This window comes from Plectropomus leopardus, chromosome 3, assembly GCF_008729295.1.
Source record: "Plectropomus leopardus isolate mb chromosome 3, YSFRI_Pleo_2.0, whole genome shotgun sequence".
Lineage (NCBI taxonomy): Eukaryota > Metazoa > Chordata > Actinopteri > Perciformes > Serranidae > Plectropomus > Plectropomus leopardus.
The window spans coordinates 27,697,624-27,721,409 of record NC_056465.1 but is presented as its reverse complement, the minus strand read 5'-3'; the positions used below and the strand labels follow the sequence as shown (position 1 = coordinate 27,721,409).

General features: G+C 40.6%; 1 protein-coding gene across 6 annotated transcripts in view; it reads right to left on the bottom strand.

The window, feature by feature from the left end:
* Positions 1-22,398, bottom strand: part of celf5a (cugbp, Elav-like family member 5a) — a 217,865-nt gene extending 195,467 nt beyond the window's left edge. For all 6 annotated transcript variants that reach the window (XM_042482195.1, XM_042482205.1, XM_042482200.1 and 3 more), the window contains exons 1-2: positions 21,971-22,398; positions 1,977-2,059 (exon numbers count right to left, since the gene is read on the bottom strand). In XM_042482195.1, the coding sequence (XP_042338129.1) occupies positions 1,977-2,059; positions 21,971-22,328 (441 nt within the window). In that variant the 5' untranslated portion in view covers positions 22,329-22,398. The remainder of the gene's footprint in view (positions 1-1,976; positions 2,060-21,970) is intronic.
* Positions 22,399-23,786: the final 1,388 nt, after the last annotated feature.

Sequence of the window (23,786 nt, the reverse complement as noted above, 5' to 3'; positions counted from 1 at the left end):
CTTTGGCACTCTATGAATCATGGCTTTAAAATCATTAAATTTTTTTTTGCTTTAACATTAAGTGAGGCTGTTTATAGTAATGTTGTTTACAGCACTCCATTTGGATGATTGTTAAACCTTTCAGAGCCCAGATGGTTTGGAGTTTTGCTCTTCTCTCAGAGCACACTAAGAAAAGGGGTGGGGGTGCAGGCAAGAGCATCAGACTTGTTAGCGTCTGTCTGTGCCCTCATGCCCCTCATTTATACATTCAGCCACATCAACCATTTAATCCCAGTGGTAGGTCAACCCTTATGGACGCCCTGCCAAGTTGGCAGCGGGGGCGTTATTAATGACTATGAGACGTGAGGGAGGAACTTACTGAATATCCAGACTATGGACAAAAACAGCAAAAGAATCAAAGAACCCTCCTTCTTTAACACATTGCTGAACACAACCTCTCATGAACACATCCTCTGGCATTATGTGAAATAACTTTTTTTTTCCCTTACTCTGTCTTCCGTCTTATTATTCAAATGCAGAGGAAAAAGGAGGAGAATAACGCCCTCCAGCCTCGCGCTTGGCTAATTTGCAGAATAAACGAAACAACTTGTTTTTCAAGAGAGCCACCAGAAAAATGTTCAAAGTTTGTGGTAGTTGCATTTGCATGTTTAACTGAAACATGTGCCTCTTGGCTGGGTTTCTCAGGCTCTTTGTCTTCTATCAGAGGGGTGTGTTGGGTGTGAGGAGGGGGGATCTTTACTGATGTTTCTCCCTGGTGAAGACTTGATCTGACCGTGTTAAGCCACGCTGCCTCTGTGGGGAGCCACCTCTATCCACCCCTCTGTCCTTCTGTCTCTGTCTGACATGGTTTCCACACATGTAAGGATCTCACACACATAAGGCTGTGCTCAGGTGTACATACTCACACACAAATGCAAGCATTGAAACAATGACAGAAATATAAGTGGAGGGTGCCCCTGAATGTCAAAGATTCAAATCATCAATCAGAGACCTCTCAGTCAACTGAGATTCCTTAAAGTCAAGCAGTCATTTTTTGTTTGTTTTGTTATTTTTGACAGTGTGACTGTCCCAAGACTTAGCTGCAGAGTGAGGGCTTCTCACTTTCATGCTGCTCTCCAATACAGACAGCTGCAGTCCCAGACCCAGGTTGAGTCTGAGCAAGATGAAGACAGCTTCCCAGAGGAATGGAGGCTTTGTACTAATGTTATTTTCTGCATTCTGCTTAGAAATTGTGAATTTACAGCTCACAGCAACTTAATATGATACAGTCTCTTGCTTAAGTGTGCAAGAGCAAAAAAAGGGCATTGAACACTTCCAATCTGTCATTAGCATAGTTTGTACGCATTAACTCAGAGGGCTAACTTGACTTGTCAACTACATCATGGGAACGTCACTGTCACCCTGAACATCCCACCAAACCAAAATCTCAACCTCTATATGGAAAAGAATGGACAAATAGTTGAGTATTTGTATTGAACAGCCAAATCTGATTCAACAGACATAATTCTTAGACACTTAGGTACAGCCCTATATAACTGCAAGGCATTTCAAATACAATAAGCACAACTGAACATGTAATAGCGATTATCTCTTTTTCAAATTATTTTTCAAAATTATTTCATCATCATTAATCTTAGCTCTGTTTGACCATTTTCTGTTGCTAGCACCTTTCCAGAAATGCAGAGCTTTGCTCCCCAAAAACTGTCATTCTATGCTATTGCTTCAAGAGTGGGTCTGATCAATGGTGGCAATATCCCCAGGAGAACAGACACATGGAAAAGTTGAAACCGGGCCTTCAAAAGGCTGAGCTATTGATTGAATTGCTTTCCAAAGTGTTTTTCATCTCAGGGACTATACGAGGAGAATGCCGGCTGGTGTGCAGCCGGGTGCAGATGGCATGGCTGACCACCATAGAGAGAAAGGGGACAGAGTGAGAGGAGGAGGGGAGAGAGATGGATAGAGAGACAGACACTCACCCCTGGCAGTGTTTTCTGTTCATGGAGGGCGTTCTGGGCTTTGATGGCCGACTCTCGGGCGCAGTAGGTGAGGAATGCACAGCCTGCAACAAAGGCATACAACATATAAACTTAATTTGAATTACACATAATTTAAAAACTGACTTTAACAAACAAAAACATTCAAAATATAAAAAAAACAACATCCAAAATGAAGCTGCAGTTTGAAAGACATATCAACCAAGAGTACTCGTAAAGTGATAAAATTAGGAAATAAAGATGTTTGACCTGTTTCAACATGACAAACTCTTGTGTCCTTTCCTGAAACTTAGCAATTAACAAAATTAAGAAACCAGATCCTTGTAGAGAGTCTCATGAGTTAAAGAAAACACAAAAATCCTTGCAAACATTTCTTGGAATAAACACAGCAAGTTAATGAAACCAGGCGAGTGTGCAATACACCCGGCTCCTCATGGACAATTTACTATGGTGGCAAGGGGAGAGGGGAAAAAACAAAACCACAACAAAAAAAGTAGGAGATGAGCTGAGAATTCTTTGGATGAATTGCCAGGCCTGTCCAGCCTCCCCATCCCCTGTGCCATGTCCTGTCAAAAGCTCCTAGCAGCCTGGCCAGCGTCCCCACCCTGAATGGTTGTGACAGCAGCGGAGACAAAAGAAACAGGACTGCAGGAGAGTATTGGGGGGTAGAAAAGGAGAGAAGAAGGGATGAGATCAGTGTAGGGATGGAGGAAGAAGGGAGACACTGACAGAGAAGAAGGGAGAACAGGACGTGGTGTTAAAACTCTCCAGGGTGAATGCTGCCATGCGTGCATACACACAACATCTGTCAAAATCACTGAATACATAAAAAAGAGGAGAGGAGAAGAGAGGAGAGGAGAGGAGAGGAGAGGAGAGGAGAGGAGAACGGAGGACGAGAGATGGAGAGAAACCAGATGGAGTATTGAGGCAATCATTTTCCCCCTGACTGTCTGAATAAATAGATTTGCTTGTGTTCTATTAATGAGGTTCATATGGGTTACCATGCATCATATTTCTGCCACTCTGAAGATGGTTTATTAGCAGCCACTGCATTTTGGATCCCATTTCAGTAGCCAAATGTATTCGGTGGGTGGTGATGTATTAAGTGTCTTTACACGGACAATATTCCAATTCGTTTCCTTGTTGCATATGAAATCACTTTTACCCAACATGCACCATGCATTTCTGTAGCGCACTTGTGCATGTGTATCTTTTTTTTCCCTTTTAGTGACCCTTACACTTTGGCTATGTCTCCACTGTAACCTCTGCAGGACTGCATCAAAAAGGAGGGTTAAAAACCCATGTCAGTCATTGATCCATTGATTGACCTGTAACCTGCTTTTCTTTGTTGCTGTAACATGTCAGCACGTGCGATAATGCTTGCACACCTTCTGTATACACAGAAAGTATTACATCACAGTTATTTAAATCCCATTTTTTTCTCTCAGTTCTATTTTATAAAACCCGTCCTTTTGTTTGGGGCAGTCAGTCCGCACCCTGTCATGTTTTTCAGTTTTAGAAAGACAGATAGTGATGGTGTCTGACCAGGGTCGTGACCTTTGAGGTGGCTGACTGTAGCACTGGTGTCACGGTGCAGCCCTCTCCATACCCTCCCTTGTCCCAGCACCCCTAACCTAATGATTTCCGATGGCCACCAAGCAAATCATTCAATCACTCACACTGCTGTCTAATCCCTTTTCTCTCCTCTGTGTCAGCTTGCAAAAAAAATAACAAGACTGCAAAAATATCATAGTTGTGTTGGGTTTGTTTGTTTGTTTGTTTGTTTCTCAAATGGTTGAGGGTAATAGGAGGGAATGGCTCCATTTTGGTGGTTGTTTTTCTCTCTTTTTTGCTCTCTCTGGGCTTGTTGTTGTTGGTTTACTTGACAAATGCTGGCCCTATCTCTGAATAAGAAACAAGTATTTTGCATTACAATCACAAACACGATTTATTTGTTAATGTGTAATGCATCGGGCATTGAGAATAAATTAATAACAACCACAACACTGGCAAACAAAAGGGAAACATGAACTCCATTTAAATGTGATTCTGTGCTCTTTAATGTATGGCTTAATAAGAATTTGCAGGCCACAGGCGAAAAAAGCTTTAACAACTCCATAATTGGAATCCAAACACGTACAAATTGCCAGTGCTGCATTGCATACTAAGTGCAAAAGTGTGAGGGGGGAGCATGATGAAATTGTTTGAAACACAACAAAAAGCCACTGTAATCGGAGCCTGCTGACACAGCAATGGGGGAAGCCTTCCCATTGTGAGGCGATGATCCTCTGCATCATCTGATAGAAACCTAAAACAGCCTTATCTCACACATTGATTTCAGCTACAAAGTGAAGAAATTCCTCTTCTCCTCTTTGCTCCCTTTCCCCCCTTTCTCTTTCCTCCCTTCCTTGCATCTTTACTCTGTCAATGCCAACTCCACTCCTCTCGTATCCAATTTCTTAATGATATATTTTTAAGTGTGTGCGGTGTGTGTACTGGGAAATAGGGCTGAGTCTCTCCATCTCCACTGTGTTGAATTGGCATGTAATTAAAGAGTCTTACATGGAAGAGAGAGAGTAAGTGGGCGAGATGGAGAGAGAATGGGAGAGAGTGAATAGTGGGAGATACTGTATAGCTGTGGTGACAGCAGCCATTTACATTCATCATGACCCAGGCTCTCCATTACCAAAACTGATGCATGTGTGTGCATGATTGCAGCACAGTAGGATCTTTTGCTGATTGTTTTGTCAAGTTTACAGGTCCTGTTGATCAAATTCATGTATACTCCACACACATATAAACACAGCAGAACCTCTTACCATGTCAGAGGATTTGTTTCAGGTAATCTCAACATACATATAAAGGGAAAGACCCTTTAATATATCTACTGTTTCCTAAGTCCATATTACATACTTAGCGTATGATACAAAACTTCACCACTACCAATTTTAAATATATTAAAAAAGGGAGTAAAATATTTTTTTTTAAGATTTACTACCTAATTTCTGAGGTGTTTTTAGAGTGGTATTCCCACCGTCCAGAATGCATATTTTTTGCAGTTGTGAGCAGCTCCTCAAGTTCCTTTGTGGGACAATAAATATCACATTCATGTGAAACAGGTCAAACATTTTGAATGTAAACTGGCATTTTGTCATCCACTACATGATCAAAACTTGCTTAAAGTAACAATGTGGTATAGACTTGGAACACAGCTTTTTTTTCAGCTGTCACATGACCAGATACATTTAATGTTGAACCTGCACACAAATGTACATGCAAACAGCAATAAGTATGAACACAAAAAATATGGTCACACTGCAACAATTCACTCTAACCCTCTTACACGTAAAGACCAAAACACTAATGACATAGTCTGAACGCCACAACTGCCTCTGTTTGAGAAACTTATTTGGCAAATTGAATGTCAATACTGTACAAATCTGCAAAATCTAACAAAATCTATGCCCTGCAAAGTAATAAATTCAGCTCTTAGAGGAAAATTATCACAATTACAGTAAACATAGACACTAACATCCACACTCTTACTTTTCCCCGACAGGCACCAGACTTCTATCTCTACTGGTAATTAAGAAGAGGCATGGTTTCCTCTTTTTTGTTGTTTTTTTAAAACACCTCACCAAGGTTAGGTGACAACTTTAACAATGTTGTTCCTGTTATCTGAAATCATGTGTGCTGAACACAGTTGCTCACAGCCACCTACACCAGGTAGAGTACTCCAAATTTGGCACACAAGCAAAGCGCTTTAAGAAAATCAGCTTTAAAAATACAAATATTTCTACCACCAATGTAAAAACATTCCAGGCCCTCAATTCAACAAATAATCTAGTGCGTGGCTTTGTATGAAACAGGAAAATTTGCAGTAATTAACCATTTAAGTGTTGGGGTGCACTAAGTGACACAAGAAAACATAAGACAATCACTTTGACTGGGTAAGCTTACATCAATCAAATTAACAAACCCGACTTACATAAATCAAAGCCAAAACTCACTGTCATTCATAAATTACCTTATAGGACTACAGGCCTAAACATAAAATCAATTCTCTATGACAAACCGCACATCGATCAATATAAAAAAACCTTACATGTAATTAACGACTGTATTTTGACAACAAATACAATACTCTAACTTCACCTGTGACTCTAAAATACACTGGAGTTGTTTTAGCATAAACTTTAAATTAAACTTTAGCATTGCAAGCTAATGACGCACTTTTAATTCACTTATTTGTCAAAACTCACCAACTTCGACGAGGTTGGAGTTTTTGGTCCCCCTTAGCGCACAGCTTTGAACTAGCGAAAAAATAGCTTTTCACTTCACATACTCACAAAATTATGACTTTTTAACTAATATTTCGTCGATATTATTCATTCCTATCCACGCTTGCATCCTGCGACGAGCCTGAGTATCCTCGCGAGCCGAGTGCACGCAGACGCAAGTTGTAGTCAGATTGGCTTATTCACCTGAGCTATGATGTCAAAATGTTGTCTTTGAATTTACCTTTATTGCCACAGCTTAACTGCACATTGTTGAACTAGGCAACATTTTATGGTGGAAAATGAAATAGCTAGTAAAATAGATATCAATTTGTTCGGTACAATTTTGTTTCTCTCTTGCCAACAAGGCAGCAAAGCTAAGGTACAGTGGCGTTTTCTACACGTCGTTGCTGTCCTCAAGGAGACCCTTGGTGAAAAAAAAATAAAAATGATAAACCAATCAGGTGAGGCTGCCGTCATGACGCTGCTCACCTGTGATTAGCCAGGACTTTGTCAAGAAGCCATCCATCATGTCACTGAATGAAATAACGCGAGATTAGCAACTTCGTGTCGACATCTCGTTAGCAAAATTAGCAAATGCAGTTATGGATGGTGGAGATTTGGGGTATTTAGTTAAAAAAAAAAACAATTTTACTAAGCTACCTCTACAGCAACAACTTAAGATAAAATCCGACGGCAGGTCAACATCGAAACTAGAGCTGCGTACAGAGAGGAAGAAAGGTTTTCGGTCTTTTAATAAGAAGAATTACGTCCGCACCGAGTAGCTAGCTGGTAGCGCTAAACTTCGGCGGTTATTTTGCTAGCTCCGGATGTTAAGAAATGAGCTGCTCACGCTGTACAACAATAGGTTGTTTCCGAGCCACCAGCAGAGCTGCTACTGCTTTTTTATTGAGGATGACCTACCGAGCTCAATCTCCGAAACACATGTGGAATAACTTAGCCAAGATATCCATTGGCTCTGTTGTTGCGGAGGACCTAAAGGCCAGTGGGACATCCTACGACATGGTTATTGACCACTTTGCCACCATGAAAGACAGGAGAATGTTTCTCTTCAAATAGGGTGAGTACAATGCACAGTTTTTTGCGCTTTGCTGGCTACTGAACTGTCTATTTAGCTATGCATGTAGTTTTTGATGTGGTTATATTTCTTTTGTGCCTTGTTTACCTCGATTAAGCTGCATGTGTCACTCCGCTGAAGTTATTGTTTATTGCGGTTTGGTGTTTCCCCCAGATTGCCCATGTATCTATGGTGGTTATCTTCAGATTTTATCTTCCTGGGCGGGTCTCAAATTATCTGGGCGGGTCGCCCAGGAATGGGAAAAGGATGGGAAAACACTGCCGTTGTTTACGCTGAATAAAATCAGCCCCTCTGGCAGCAGCGTGTAGGGCCAAACTTCCTGAGTAGATGTACGTGTCAGGTGCGCTCTTTATAGTCATTGGTACTGGGTTGTTTTGTTGCTGTCTTTTGGGTCATGCAGTATAATGAAAATTTGGACGATTAAGCGATAAGGACATGTGAAAAGTGTGTACCTCAAGCACATACAGCGTGCAAGTCGTGTATGACGCGGACGTAAAACTGAACGTCTTCAGATTACCTGTGTGAATGAATGCTATTAAGCATTCATTAAGCAGCCGGTTGTGCATTTGAGTCGGCGGTTGAGTAACTTCATAAGACGTTTACGTCAAGTCAAGAGGACAATGTATTTGTGTGTGAGTGAGTGATTGAAAGAGAGAAAGCGCGTGTGTCGGTGTTCAAAGTGTTGGTTAGATAACAGGCGTGTGTAAGTCCTGGTAAAAAGATACTGGGCGCTCTAATAGGTCATTCGGTTACATGAAATTATTACATACACGTTGCAACATACCCTTTTCTGTCCCCCACCCTCTAAAAAGCAAATAGATTATAGTTTTGTCTTACTTGGCTTCCTCAAAAAAATCCCTAGGTCACACTACTGGAATGGTCAGGGTTAAATAGTATTGAATAAATTCGCAATGTGCCATTACTTTTGTAGTTTATGCAAAGCTGTTTTTGACTAGTAATAATAGGTATTTCTAAAAACCCAGTATAATAATAAGATAATAATGATACAGGGCATCGTATGAAAAATAAATGTATTATTTGTATATTGATTACTATCTTCATGGGGTCCTCTTTGTTATTTTATTTTATTTTTATTTTTTAAACCATCTCATAATGGGGCTACTAATCTTAAAACAAATCCAAGTCATTCAGTTAGTCCAAGTTATTCATTTTATCAAAATGATCATTGCAAAGCCCTGTTACCTCCATGGGTTCCTAACTTTAAAATGGTCCTTTCATTAGTTTTGTTGTCATCTCAATATCAAATTTAATTCTGAGTTGGGAAGTTTTATAGTTTTTAGATTTTTTTGTGTGCGTTTTAAATTTTCTTTGATTATATTTTATTTTTTTCCAAAAAAAAAAATTGAACAAACTACCTCATCAGTTAATGATATTTATATATACACACCGCACATATTAAAGGACATAGATAGATAGATATTATATATATATATACATATATATATATATATATATATATATATATATATATATATATATATATATATATATATATATATATATATATATATATGGTATTCATTGCTCCAATAGAGTACCTGTTCTGGAGGCTCATGGTGGCCTGACTCCATACTAAGACACTTCATGTTGGTTTTTCTTTTAATTTGTCAATCCCATCTGTACGGTGGTAGGACCATGAAGAGATTCATTGTGCAACTGACAGCTACAGACTTTTACGTCAACTGCTAGAGCTTGGTATGAACATCCTCCATTGGCGTTGGCCTAAAAGCAAGTACTGCAGAACTATCAAAAATGACTTGAACTCTCAAGGAGGCTGGTTTAGTTCAAACTAAAACATCTCTCTTTTCAGTCTGCATCATTGGTCCCTTTTCTCCATCTCCTTTCCCCCAAAGGAGCCAAACTGCCCCAGTGTTCTAAAAAAGTGTGAACTTGCTCTCAATGTGGCATTTCCTTGGCCAGAAAGTGTGAAGGTAACAGAAACAGAGCCAGTTCTGGCACCAGCTGTGCCTGCTCCCTCACACACATCATTTGCACTCTCTGGAAAATGCTATCACTGTGGGTAGACTACTTGCTTACTTCATTTACTGCCATGTGGGGCTTCGGAGGAACTGATAGCCTTTCAGAGGGGTCGGAAGCTGAAACACACATCATCAGCACTGATACAATGTGATTATGACCTGAATCATTGCCAGCCAGGGAGGCAGGAGGCTCAGTGGCGCAGATTGACCGTGAGGGGGGTAATCAGTCTGGTCTCGGAGAAGCTTTTAACTCATATAATCACTCCTCACCTTTGGAAAAAAAAAAAGATCCCTGATCTGTTCACACACTCAAACAATCACGACAATGTTCAGGGAGAAGGAGGACAGATTGAGGGAGGACAGACAGAGAGGTATAATAAAGAAGAGCTGGAGCATGGAGTTGGCAGAGAGTTTCCAAAATGCTCTCACTCATTGTTCTGACAACAATATTTTCTCTGCCCAGGCCTAATGGGCTTGTAATGAGCACTGTAATATAAGCAGTAGCCTAGCGTAACCTGTAAACCTTAATTAAGTCAGACAGCCACCTTAAAGGGAGCCAGCGCCTGTGCTCAGTCACCATCTCATGATCCTGAAGCTGACTACACTCCTCCATCACTCCTTCATCAATCACTCCATCCCTTCATCTCTGCTACATCCAGCTCCAAATCCTCCTCCATTTCTCCTTTCACTGCCCCTCCTATCATCCCTTCACCTTGAGCAATGGCTGGGGGGGAGGATGAGCGTGGCAGAGCACTGAGGAGCATCGATGTCCATCATGAGGGCGAGAAATAGTCCCCGGACCCTCCCTCGTATCCTCTCTGACCCCTGAGTAGGAGACCTCAGGCATTGATTTGTTGCTACTTGCTCACATGGACTACACTAGCCTCCAAGCAGCAGTTAAACAGATCCATAGGCAGCACATCCCCAAAGGACTGTCTGTGCGCGCGTGTGAAAGCATTTACAGAACATATACATGCACGTCTAATGGTGTGGCGTGCATTGCCTAATGAGTGTGACAAATGCAATAAATTCTCTCCAAAAGGCCCTGTGTATGTTCCAGGATCATTACTGGGGCAAAGAAGCCATCATAACAATGAAGAGAGATGGACTTTGACACTTTGGCACTCACAGTCTATTGTGTGACTTTGAGGTTAAATAGTTCTCTCAGGGCACAAGTGGTTCTTCATATATAATCCAACTGTAGAGTATTTCTCTCAAACGCTGACATGGGGCTATATACTGTAGGTGTAGCAGCATTAGGGAGGCTGTAAAAAATAATACTGTTCCAAGTAGTTCCTGATAAAGTTCCTGAGATAATGCTGTTTGGCGGTAGGTGCTGTTTCCAGAGGCGACGTGATAGATTGCAACCGGTTGCCCATTCCCAAGTTGGCTAGAACTCTTTCAATGTGTAGTTCTGGATAACACTCAGGATACGGCACTTTGGCATCCTCCACCGTACTGTAGTCTTTAAAAGTGAGCCTTGGCTTTTGTAGACTGTCTGTGTACTTTATCCCTCTTCTGCTATTAAAGTCAGGGCCCAATCTATAAATACATCTAGTGGCCTGCATCCCTGATGAGCAAGCTAATTGACACTGTTAATGGATGGAGTTTCACAGAGCTGTAAATAATGTGTAGGTTCACACTTACTGCCTCCTGCCATGTTACTACTGGGAGGGCAACAAGAGTTTACCTGCCAAGTCCTGTCTCTCCGGCCCGTCGTCCCTGCCTCCCTCCCCCATGGCCAAGTCTGCTCCAGCCAGGGGATTTACACAGAAATCAATATAAGTTACTCTTGCCCCACTGCCACCCCAGTCAAAATCCGAAAACTGCATTTTCCTTTTTTCAAGTAACAACCTCTTGGAAAAACAAACAGGACCAGGCGAAAGGAAATGATAAAATCATTTTCACTTGGCTCACATCCATCCCCTGCTGCTGTTTACAATACAACACAGTGTTTCCACCGATGCAAAGTCTTCATTTAATGTACCTGATTGGCACATGGGATGCAATATTTCCAATAATGCTTGTCCTCTCTTGAAAGGTGAAAGGCATTTAAACCTTTGAGACGGATCAATTGATCATAGCAAAGCCACAATCACAGATGACTGGCAGCTGCAAACTGACTGCAGACCAAGAGACGGATTAGGTTTTCAGTCACTTTGATTTTACAAATTAAAAGACACCTTTAAAGACAGAGCTTCAAAGGCCTGGAGGATGCTCAGATGGAGTGATTGGAAAAGGAATGAGGAAGAGAGATGTGGGGAGAAGGAAAAAAAATAGTACCCGCACACACATGCATTCTCCTTCAAATACTGCTATTAGGGCTGGTCATTTAACAAATTATGATACCAGTACCCTTGAAATGATACTGATACCAATAGTGTACATCATTCTATACTTTTTTTTTTTAAAGATTATTTTTTTGGCATTTTTGCCTTTATTAGATAGGACAGATCAGCAGTGTGAAAGGGGGAGAGAGAGGGGGACGACATGCAGCAAAGGGCCGCAAGCCGGACTCGAACCCGCGACCGCTGCGGCACAGCAGTGCCATTATACATGGGGCGCCTGCTCAATCCACTAAGCCACTGGATGCCCCATTACATCATTCTATACTAATAATGTAAATAACCTGGCAAACGTATTGGTGACCTTTGGCTGGACTACCAACTCAACACAATGCTCGACTTCACAACACCACGGACTATAAGTATGGGTTGTAGCTGCTGCTGCAGGAGTGCAAGCTCTCCGTTAAGGGCAGTTGGGAGAGTCTGCCTGGTCACACGCACACAGTGACAGGGTTAACTGTTCGCATCACACGGCTGACATTACCAGTTAATGGTTAATTCAGTGTCTGTGTGAGTTTGTTGGGACCATTTCTCGCTTTTCAATGTTAGATGCTGCTGTCCATGCAAGCTCATGCTATATGAGAAGACAATTAACTCTGCTGAAGAGAGCGGCTTTGAAGGCAGTAGCACAACCAAGTTTGTTGGGACTTTGAAATGGCTATGTGTTGGATGTTAGCCACTGCTGTTAGTTTATGCTAAGTGGTAGTAATGTGCGAGTCAATCCACAGCCAAGGTTGACCCACAGGTTGGGCAGTTTGGGTAAGCCTAAGCTTGCTAGAAAATAAAGCATGTTTCGGCCAGACAGGTCATAAAGTGGCTGAGCAGCACTCTGAGTTTTTGAATTTTTATTTTGGTCAATACCTTAAAGTATCCATACCGATACCCAGTCCTGAAAGCTATACACAGGTATTGAAAAGAATCACGAATTCCACGTCTGTATGAACAAATTTGCAATGAGTACTCTGCTTTTTATAGTTTTTCTTTCCATTCAGAGCATGTACTGAATGGAGCACAGCATGCTGTATTCCAAACAAATATTACTTACAGTTATAACCTGCATGCCGAAAAGGAAGACTTTGTGTACTTGTCCTAGCTTTCTTTCTCTATTTATTTATCTGGTGTCACCACTGAGCTGGAGAAGAGTAATAATTGACACTAATGGTCTGACTAACAAGCAGGCACCAGGGTGTTAATTGCATTGACGTATATTTCCGAGTTACCACATTGAGGCCAGAGGATTCACAAAAATACTGTCCTGATAATAACCTATCTCTCTATCTCTCTATCTCTCTATCTATCTCTATCTATCTATCTATCTATGTGTCTATCTAATGGCAAAGATAGAACTCTGAAGTGAACCCAAAGAGCGGGCAAAACAGATATGAGAACCCATCAGCCATTAATTAATTTGAGTAGTGTTTTTTAATTAATCCTGATCTACTATGAATAGCGAACCACAGAATAGGTGCCATGTTGGAACTTGCGTAAGGTCCGCATACACTGCTCGTTCAACCACATTAACATTTGATCATCAAAGAGGGAAACACAAATTCCGTCTTCCACATTATTTGGCACGCTATTTGCTTGTATCACACTAAAAAACTGTGGATGCGATACATCTCCGGTACAAAGCCTCTGACCAGTTTGTGTCTCTGGCGATAAAGCACAGAGACTGTTAGCTACAGCGACGCTGCTTCAGCGGGAAAAGATAGATGGAAGGAGTGAGGGGAGAGATGGCTGCGTGATGGAAAGGAGAGAGAGAGAGACAGGAGGGGGGATGCTGGAAACTGGGGGGGGGGGCTACATGGCCCTACAGTCGCCCACAGATGCTCCCTCTCTGTCTCTCCCTCATTCTCTCTCCTCCTTTTGAGCACAGTATGGGAGCAGTCTTTTGGGGGAGGCTGGCAGGCAATCAGTGATGTCATGCCAGCAGTGCAGCGATGGCAGCTTAACCTATTTTCGGAAATACCCACAGAATTTCTATTTATAACCGTGCTGAGCAGCATGTATCTTCACACATCCCTCACGGACCTGAGCATTCATAGACATTTTTCCAATTTAAAATGTGTCTTCCTCACAAGTTGGGGATTGCTTAAGATTTGTAGGGAAAAGGTCTTGATGCTGATAGTGCTGGTTACTTTATTATTTAGGGAGGTATTATCTTTGTTTTCAATTTTTAAATATTTCAGTCTGTTGTTATAGCTAATATAAATATTTTTATTGTTGCATACACTGATAATTCAGGAATAATAATAGCCATAAAGCAGTAAATTGCAAAACTGCAAAAAGATCAGTGGTAGAAGTCGTAGTATTTGCACAGCAGCAGCAGCAGTAGTAATATTGGAATAACTAGTGTTACTAGAGGGATTTTCTCATGTTAACAGCTTTGAAGTGATTATTTTATGTATCTGCCAAACTTGGCCTCTGCTCCTCCTCCTCCACCCTCCATCCGCCCCGCCCTATGGTATCCAAACAGCTCTCAACCTGTCAGAGGGATCCTCCGTGTCTACGAGCTGAGCCATCACTCTACTCTCCCACCGCCTTGGGATAAAAGCAACTATTTGTTTCTGCATCTCTGACAAACACTTCATCTTTCCCCCTCCACTTATCCATCTGTCCATTCATCCATTGTTCTGCGCCCATGTGTCTGTCTGTCATTTGCCTTGTGGGCCCCGCTGCATACATGTGCCATCCTCCCTGTCCAATTCGGGCGAGTGACAGTGCTAAGTCACATCCACGCGGCTTTGTGTTTTCGCGTGCACTCCCCGGCAGAAACACGTATGACATTTATGCATTGTTCATTCACACCAGCATCAAGGGCTCAACCATTTGGCAATCAGAGAGATGTGACAGCTTGACTAATCTGTGATTGTTTTTTGGCCAAAACATGGGGGTTAGCGAGCCCTCCAAGGGCACAGTACTATAAGGCAAGACAAATAACTTATTATTTTCCAGGCTTGTACAAGGCTTTATCGCATGAGTTCTCCTGAACCATTCCAAAATGGAGAGGGATTATCACAAAACATTGCATTAAAATCTCCTCTCTCCCCTCTCCCTTGTTATTTCATTTTCCATCTAAAATGAATCTGTGCCCAGCCAGGCTCAAACACAACATTAAAGAGCTCATGCTATTCGAACAGAAACCACCAACCCCCTCCTCCCTCGATCTCTCCTTTTTTTCCCCCCCTCTGTGCCTTTATAACCCCCCCGTCATAGAGTACACTCTGCTCTGTAGGCAATGGCACTCTCTGCTAAGCTACCCATACAAAATAGATAGCCTTCTATCCCTCTATTTAGACTAAGGAAATAGCTATGACCTTTGTGCATGAACAAGAAGGCGATGTGCCTTTACCGACTCTACCTTTAGAAGAGAAATGTGACCTATAACACACCAAAAATAATTCAGCCTCAAATCCTGTTTGCACAGCCATAAATGGCAAAATGACGATGTTATGTTGACAGTTTTAAAAGAAATTAAACATTACCGTCTTTCTTATTGTATCAAATAAATGGATAATAGAAAGCTTCCCTTTTTCAAACAACACTGGTTCTTTTTAAATACTTCTTGAAAAGCATTTTAGGATACAATTACAACATGATTATATAACAGCAACAATGAAATCAACAAAACATTTGTATCAACAAACTACTGCAAGCAACAAGCAAACACCAAGACTTGGTTAGGTTCACTTCCAGGTAACCAAATGATGGAAAAACCTTTTAAGTACTTTAAACCTCCATAATAACAATGGCTCCAAACGCTGACACCGAGACATTTACATCAAGCAGCAACCTCAGAGACTGTGAAGTGAAGCAAATGCGGCAGTCCGAAAAACTACAGTTCCTGTTCATGGCCACTTGAGGCTGATTCCAGAAGCTAGTCAATCCCCATCTATCCTCATGTTGAAATGCCTAACTTCACAGCATGACAGCAGAAATAAATGTGTTTACAGCCTGGTACAAAAAGCTGTTTTGGTATCTGTAGCTAATTTCTGTTTATGACAATGTACCGGGGTGAATGCTTGTATAACCCAATTACATTTTATTCAGGCTTAAACTTGTGCATAACTAAGGGCATACCGCTTTGAGCTACAGACTGTCTGTCAGGCATTAGCTCGGTCTATAGCCACATTTAACAATGTAATAGCACCATAACGAGGTCTGTGTAAAATGTAGAACTGCAATGAAAGGACTGTGGGTGGGGAGGTGTAACATTTTGATGCAGTTTTACGTATTATTTGGCAATGTCACTACAGGAGTTTTAAAAAACACCCTCTAATTCAGCTAATTCAAAGAAAAAGAGCAGTGACAGTGAATGTACATAAAGTGGGAAAGTCTTATGCAGCTCAAGCCTCTCGCCCAAATATGGTCATTTCTGGCTCCAAAAATCCAAGATTGTGATGGCCAAAAATGCCTAACTTGAGGCTTTAAAACAGGAACAGGACAGTAAACTGTGGGTGGCATCACAGTAGCTTTGTCAATACATTCTATGGTTTACATGGACAAAATAAACTCTTTTTTTGCCCTGATTGTGAAAAAGATAAAATCCCTACTTAACTTTTTACATGGCTAATTGAAATTAATATTTCACTAATGTTCCTATTTACATTCAGCGGTGCAAGTTAATGCAGACTTACATGGCTTCATATCAAGAAATTAAAAAATGGAACCGCCGTTGTTTGTGCAACGCTTTTTCTAAATTTTACACCAGTAGCAGAGTTGTTGACCATGCAAACACAGTGTCCCTCTTCCATTCTTTCTACAACCTTTTTTTAAGGGTTAGTGTGGCAACATTTTACATATATCCAAACGAACGCTATTAAACCCAAATAAAAGCATATCTCACGTCTTAATCAGAAAGTGCTAAATTCAGAATAGGACCTGATTTGAAAAATGAAAACAGAGTATGCTATCTATATGATCTGCATCAAATTTAGAATTTTGTCATATTTAGAATAATATTATTAGTGTGCATGTGAATGTAGGAGTTGTCCACAATCTTAAACAAACAACCACACAGAGCTTCACTTAGCCCATTTAATGAAATATAGATGTAGAGTATAGTTTCGTAAACAAGTGTCTAAGTAATAAAATTGTTGTGTGTTTTCCCATAAACCTCACAGTGCATCTTCCAATATCCCTGCTCGAGGCACCTATTAAGAGCAAACATATTCTAGAAAGGTCGGAATGACGGCACTACCAACATACTGAAAGCATAATATACTGCGAGCCATAATGAATGTTGCATTGGTGCAGGAAATCAATCCATTTGAAAGGCTCTCTCGGGCAGGGATTAAGGGAGAAGAAGCAGACACAGAATAAAAGCCTGGTGAGTTTGGTGTGCGGACGCTAACCTCCAGCAGAGTGCGGCCTTGTCGGCGTGTGAGATTGGCAATCTCCTTGGAAAACCAACGGAAAAGAGGAACAGAGAGAGGGAGGCAGCGCTCCTCATCCTGAAGTCAAGGCCCATAGCGCCTGTCATACCAGTTGAGCTGCTGCATCTTTTATGAGGAAAGCCCTGTTGCTTATTACAATATTTACAGACGTTTAAAGATTGCGAAGCAAGCGTTGTTACTGCATTAGCTTGGCTCGGTGGCCTTCGCTCACTAGCCCTGACAGAAGATTTTACTCTGGATTTGTTAAATCAAATCACTGCACACACAACTGCAAGGCAATACTTTTCCCTGTGTCTCTGTTTTCACATACGGAATAAATTCCTTCTTCAAACCTTTTATGAAACTGTTTAACAACATTAGCAACCGTACAATGGACATACCGGCATATGCGCCTCTGATGTCTGTGAAATCAGTAATATCATCACAGAGTGTTGTGTATGTGCCGTCCATATCACTTCTGCAGCTCTGTTTATAGTCTGTAAGTGAATTTATCCCATCTGTTTCCCCAGGGGGGACGCTGTCCTACAGCAGTTCCGTGATCTTTGACACTTTCCATAAGGCACACACAATATGGAAACGTGTAGATGCACTCTCACTTCCATCATGTCAAAGGAGAGAGAGAGAGGCCTCAACAAACCACAGCTTGCTTTAATACTGCCTTTCAGGTATCATTTCACATATGAAAACTGCAGTTAGGATTGATGCATATGCAATGTTCCAACTACTCCTGTTTCCATCATTTTCTCTTTTTTTATTGGGAGGGCAACCCACAGAGGAACGCCATCCATCAGCCTAGCTCAGAGGGAGGAAAAAATACAAACTTGAATAAATATTTCATTAGATTATTCTGTGATTTAATGTGCTTCTGCTTGGCTGGGGTCTACGGCAATATCTCTGGTCCATTTATAAATGCATTAACACAATGACACCCGACACTAGTTTAATATTGATACCCGCGCTGAGTTGGCCGGCAGATTGAAGCAGCATGGGGATTGTTTTGTCTGTCTGTCCGTCTGCTGTGCTGAATAACACCTGAAGGAAAAATATATATTTTCTTCCTTTTTCTGTCTCTCTAGTTTGAGCTCTTGTTACTTAACTGCATGGGGGAAGATTAGTCAGTCTAAACCAAACTCATAGGATTAAAATCTGTTCAGACAAATAGAGCAATTCAACAAATATCCACACTGAAACAGATCCAGCACTGCTCTCAGTGCTTTTCATGTCCATTTTTGCATAGCAGAACTGTCCATTTGTACACCATAATAATAAATGATCTGAAAACGGCAGCCTTAACACATAAATAAAAACACATTAATAAAATAAGAATACAGATTGAAGCCGTGGTTCAGCTTATATACAAATGTACAAGTGTGTGTTGTGCACGTGTTATAAGTGGAAGCTAATTAGAGCCAAGGGGAGAAGTTTTCACAGTCTGTGATAAATTCAACATCAGGAAATCCTCTACCTATTAATACCAATTGGGCGACAATAATTGGCAGGCCATCGACAGCGTGGGCAGAATTAATCATTTGAAGAGGCAGACTAGACTGAATTTTTAATTGGCAGAGGCAGCCACTGTTTAGGGAGGCAACCAGCTGATCACTCAAGAGACTGCTGCTTCAGACAATGCACATTTGCTAATCCTCTTGAGTCAAGTTATTATGGCCATGCATTATTATCACGCTTTACAAACTAATTCCGTGTTTTCCCTCATGGATTACCAGGGGGAAAAAATAGTTGCATAAGAAAAGAGGAAATGATAAACACACATGGAGTGCAATGTGGTTGAAATGAAAATCGAATTGAAAGAATAAGTGGAATGACTACAAACTACAAACAACACTTACAGTGATGAAAATTGTGTGTGTGTGTGTGTGTGTGTGTGTGTGTGTGTGTGTGTTTTCATCCCTCTGTCCATCAATGTTTTTGTCGGTCTGAATATGCCTGTGTGAGGGTGCTGTTCCAGTCTTTTCATCAGGATCCATACTCATAATCCTTTTTTCTGCCCTAATAATACGATTAACTATAAAATAACCTCATCAGAGATCATTGGCATATTAGGGATTGATTATATATTGTTAATTGTGTGGACTGGATTCATTACATTTTAAGCCATTTAATTGGACAGAACAGTACTTGTTTAAAATTAATTTGTTGTTTGTAAGTTGAAGAATAAAGTTTTTTTTTTTTTTTTTTTAAAAGTCACATTGAGAAGTACATTTAGGATGAAGTTCTTATTATACTTAACTCAGATCATAGAGATAACTTCATCTACCTGCATTTAGACAAGCTAATGTTTTTCATTTAATAAGCTGAAACAAAACTGATGATTGGCATACAATAGATGACGAAAAGTTAACAGGATTATTTCCGACTTCATATGCTTAAAAAGGGCGATTTCACTTTGTTTCACAGCTCTTTTAAAATTTGATTTTTGCATTTTAAACTGACAAGAGACCTGAGAAAGAGATTTCACTGAATACCAAAAAATGTTTTTATTCCGTTTACTTTTACCACCAGACCATGAATGATGTAATAATTGATATAAGTTATTATCTTAATGTGAAGAAAAAAAGCAATAGGTGAGCAAATAATTTGCTGTGTTTATGCTAAAGTACTACCAATAATAAATGACTGAATTTATTCCATTGCTGTAACTGTGCCATACATTTTAATTGAATTATACACAGATCTATCAAAGCTCTATATCTGGTCTATAAAAATACGACTAAGAGCCTAAATTGACTTTTCCGTGATGCCATTATCAGGCGACAATCCCTCGTGAACTAAATACTGCAATCATTATGCAACACGGGCAATGACATTTTAGTATATGTATGCACACACATGCACACACAATGTACCGATGAATGCTACACTGAAGAGATGTCTTCTGTTCCAAATAAACACTGGAGAATCAGGAGAGTGGCTTCATGAAATATTTGGCTAATAGAAGCTACGATTGCACAAATCTAGTGGTACATCCAGCAGGAAACCTTCATTAGCATGTTTTGATCCAGATTTTTAGATTTTGCAGACTAGATCATTTTTATTAGATCACTATAATTGTAGCATGAACATGCATGCCCATGTATATATATATATGTTTACTTTTTTCTTTGTATTGGTTTCTGTTACTTATGCATTATTTAAAATAATCTTATTAAGTTTTTTCTTTGTTGCAAAACTGCATCCTTTAAGACTGTGTGATCAATCCCTTGATGTCAATCATATTAATGAATATATAGGGCCAAAAAATCTATTTTTTAAACAGCCTCAAAACATGGGCTTTGTAACAGTTGTGCACTACTTTGTAATGGATACAAATGTAATGTTTTTGATGGTGATTCTATATGGCATCGAAGACATTGTTTGCAAATGGCATTTACATTACTGTCACAGATCGTCATTTGTCTTTTCTAAATGCCACTGCAATAAAAGGCTTATCTCCTGTACTAACATCCTTCATATCAACATCTGCTCTGCAGGAGATGGAAAATCCAAGACGCGAAATTAAATTTAGGGGGAAAAAAAAGCTTTCTTTTTTTCTTGACAAATACTTTGACAAAATGAGAGTCATGGCTATGTTTTTGGTGTGTGACACTAAAAAAGCACACATTAAATAAACCATAAATGTTGGGCAAAAGAATACAGCGTGAACATGGTGTTGCAAATTATAATTGCAACAAGACTGACAATTTTGATACTGGAGGCAGCCATTAATATCATTTCATGATCAGTCTTTTACATGAATGTCATTGTGATCATTTTGGCCAATTTACTGTACAGATCTCAAGAGGCTGTGGTTTTTTTCTTGCAACCTGAGAGCAAAAATGAAAGTTGGCTGAAAGTGATGATGCTGATGATGATGATGATGATGATGATGATGATGATGATGATGACGTCTATACTGCGTGGATCGACTGTGAGGGGTGGTGGTGGGGGGACACGTATTGTGAAATGGTTTTCCCACCCAGGCAGTGATCTCCAGCGCACATCCTTGATAACCAACTTCATTATAGAAGGTGGAAGTTGTCACAGTGTGTGTGTGTGTGTGTGTGTGTGTGTGTGTGTGTGTGTGTGTGTGTGTGTGTGTGTGTGGTGTGTGTGTGTAGTGTGAGCAGAGTGGATGTACGCCCCTCCGCCTCTCCTCAACCTTCCATTTCAGCACAAGCAGCGCAGCATCTCTGCCCACTCTCCGTGGCGACGTCCGTCATCTTGCGACAGTTTCTTGCGCCCTTTGGAGACATTGTGGTATATTGGACTGATTTCTCTGTGTCGGGTGGGTTTTGCTGAAACCCAGCCTCCGTTCGCACATGGGGGAGATGTTAAAGGAAGCGTATAGGGATGAATAAATGATGCCGCCCCTTTCGCAAAAGACGGGACTGGCAAAAGGGAAGGCTCTTTAAAAATGCATCCTTTCCAAGCGCCTCTGCCCCACTTAAGAGCGTGTTAAGAAAATAGCAATAAAACACAGAACATGACCAACACAGTTTGTCACCCTATCAGTTATGATACTGCACGCGCTCCCTGTTTTTGTAAATCTCCCATTTTGCATGTCAGTGTACCTAATAAAAATGTGACATCATCAAGATGGAAATGCAAAATATTAGAGAACTTTATAAACAAAGCAATCATAACTGGGACAAAATGACAAGCGTCATGAATGTTAGATGAAAATATGTGATGCACATGATGAATTGTTTGGAGTAGTATCTGGATTACCCATAAATGTAAACAAAAGTGATATTTTTCGCCATATATGTCAACACAAATGAGTTTAAAATGTGCAGGAAATAATAAAAAAAGATATTAAGCTTTCTATGGGCCTCGCAGCCATTTGAGGGGCGACACGTTACCTTTGTGCATGCCGGTGTATCGGTCCTTGAGAACTGTCAGTTCGTGGATTTTCCCAAACTGTTCAAACAGGGGTTTCAGGTCTTTTTCTTCCAAGTTCCGCGGTATCTGCCCGATAAACAGCTTAATGGCATCTTGGTCTTTCATGTTGCCGCTCTCCGGATGAATTGAAATGGGTTCTGACCCGTTCATGGGTTTCGGAAATGTGATCTGAGGGTACTGGTGCTGATGTGGGATAAGTAGTAGTGGTTGTTGGGTCGGTGGTGCCCCCGGTCCGGTGAAAACCAGGCTGGAGTGAGCGGGCTGGGGCTGCTGTGGATGGTGCTGCCTTCTTGTTTCAGTCTGAGTGAATCTGGCCATTCTGAGCTGGGAGCAGAGTGGATAATAATGACAACACACACACACACACACACACTGTGAGAGAGCAAGCACTCAGCTGGAAACCAGGCTGACTTTCTATCCGACACACAACACACACGCACACACAGTACAAGGCAGGCAGAGGGGGGCGATAGCGGCGGAATAAAGCGCACAGGAGCGCTATTAGACGCTCTGGAGCGACACCCAGAGGCAAATATGCACTACTTCAACTGAGGAAAAAGGCTGCAAGAAATGTGAGCTTTAGTGACATGACTGAGCATGTTTGTAAAACACCTTCCTACTAAACAGTGTTAAAAAAAAACTACTGCAAATACTTAAGTAAAAGTAGCAACACAATGAAGCCTAAAATATTGCCCTTTTTTCCACTGCACAGACTTTGACAGGAGCAGCACGGGTGTTACTAATAACATTAACGATGGCTCCTTTCTATTTGAGTGTCTCAGTAAGCCATGACAGCCTTGATTAAGTTTATCATTTACAGCTGTGCATTGTTAAAGTGTCCTCCATGAAAAGGCAGAGTACAAGTTAAAGCCATTAAAGGGGAACTACACCTGTTTGGAAAATTCATACGTTATTCCGACAGTTTAAGACAGTCCAAAAATGTTAGTAAGCATGAACAGCTCTCTCAAAAATCCCAAAGTTAAGTGCTAAAACTAATTTTTTTATGACATCAAGTAATATCTGGAGCTGTTCCATAGACAATGAATTTGGAAAGATGTTAGATGACATTGAGAGTGGCCATGAGAGTTTCTGAGTATATGGGTAGATTTTCTGTTTAATAATGGAGATCATTACAATAGAATAAAGTCAATTTGGGTATAAAAAAAAAGAAAACAAACATTCTGTGGGTCTCCTGTTCACTGTCTATGGAGTAGCTCAGACTTAATACACATTTTAGACTTACTTCTCTGGTTTTGGGATTTGAGAGAGAGAGAAAGAAGCTCATGTTCACAAATATTGATTGAACTTTTCTAAGCCATCAGAAAAAAATTGGACAAAACATTTTTTTTAACTTGTAAACAAGTGTTGCCAGTAATATGAACATAATTCATACTACTTTAAAATAATTGATGCGTTAATCTGAAAGCCGTATTTCAGTGTAAGTTGTATGGGTTGTGAGTCTGATGATGTACTTACTGAAAGTAAAATGCTGACATAGGCTACAGTAAAGTGAAATCTACAAAGTTACTGCAGTGGTTGGATAAACTTTAATTGAAACTTTGTAGATAAATGAAGTGAAACAGTCCAATACTTCCCCCTGAAAAGTGGTGGAGAAAGGTTTTAAGCCTCACAAAGTTAGAAAAGGTATATCTCGACTGTGTGTGAGTACAGTACTCTCCTAAATGTCCTTAATTTCTTCAGCTGTTAAACACAAACCACTTAGCAGGTTTGCATGTATTAGGCTAATCAATCAATTCCAAAGTCTCAATGATAAAC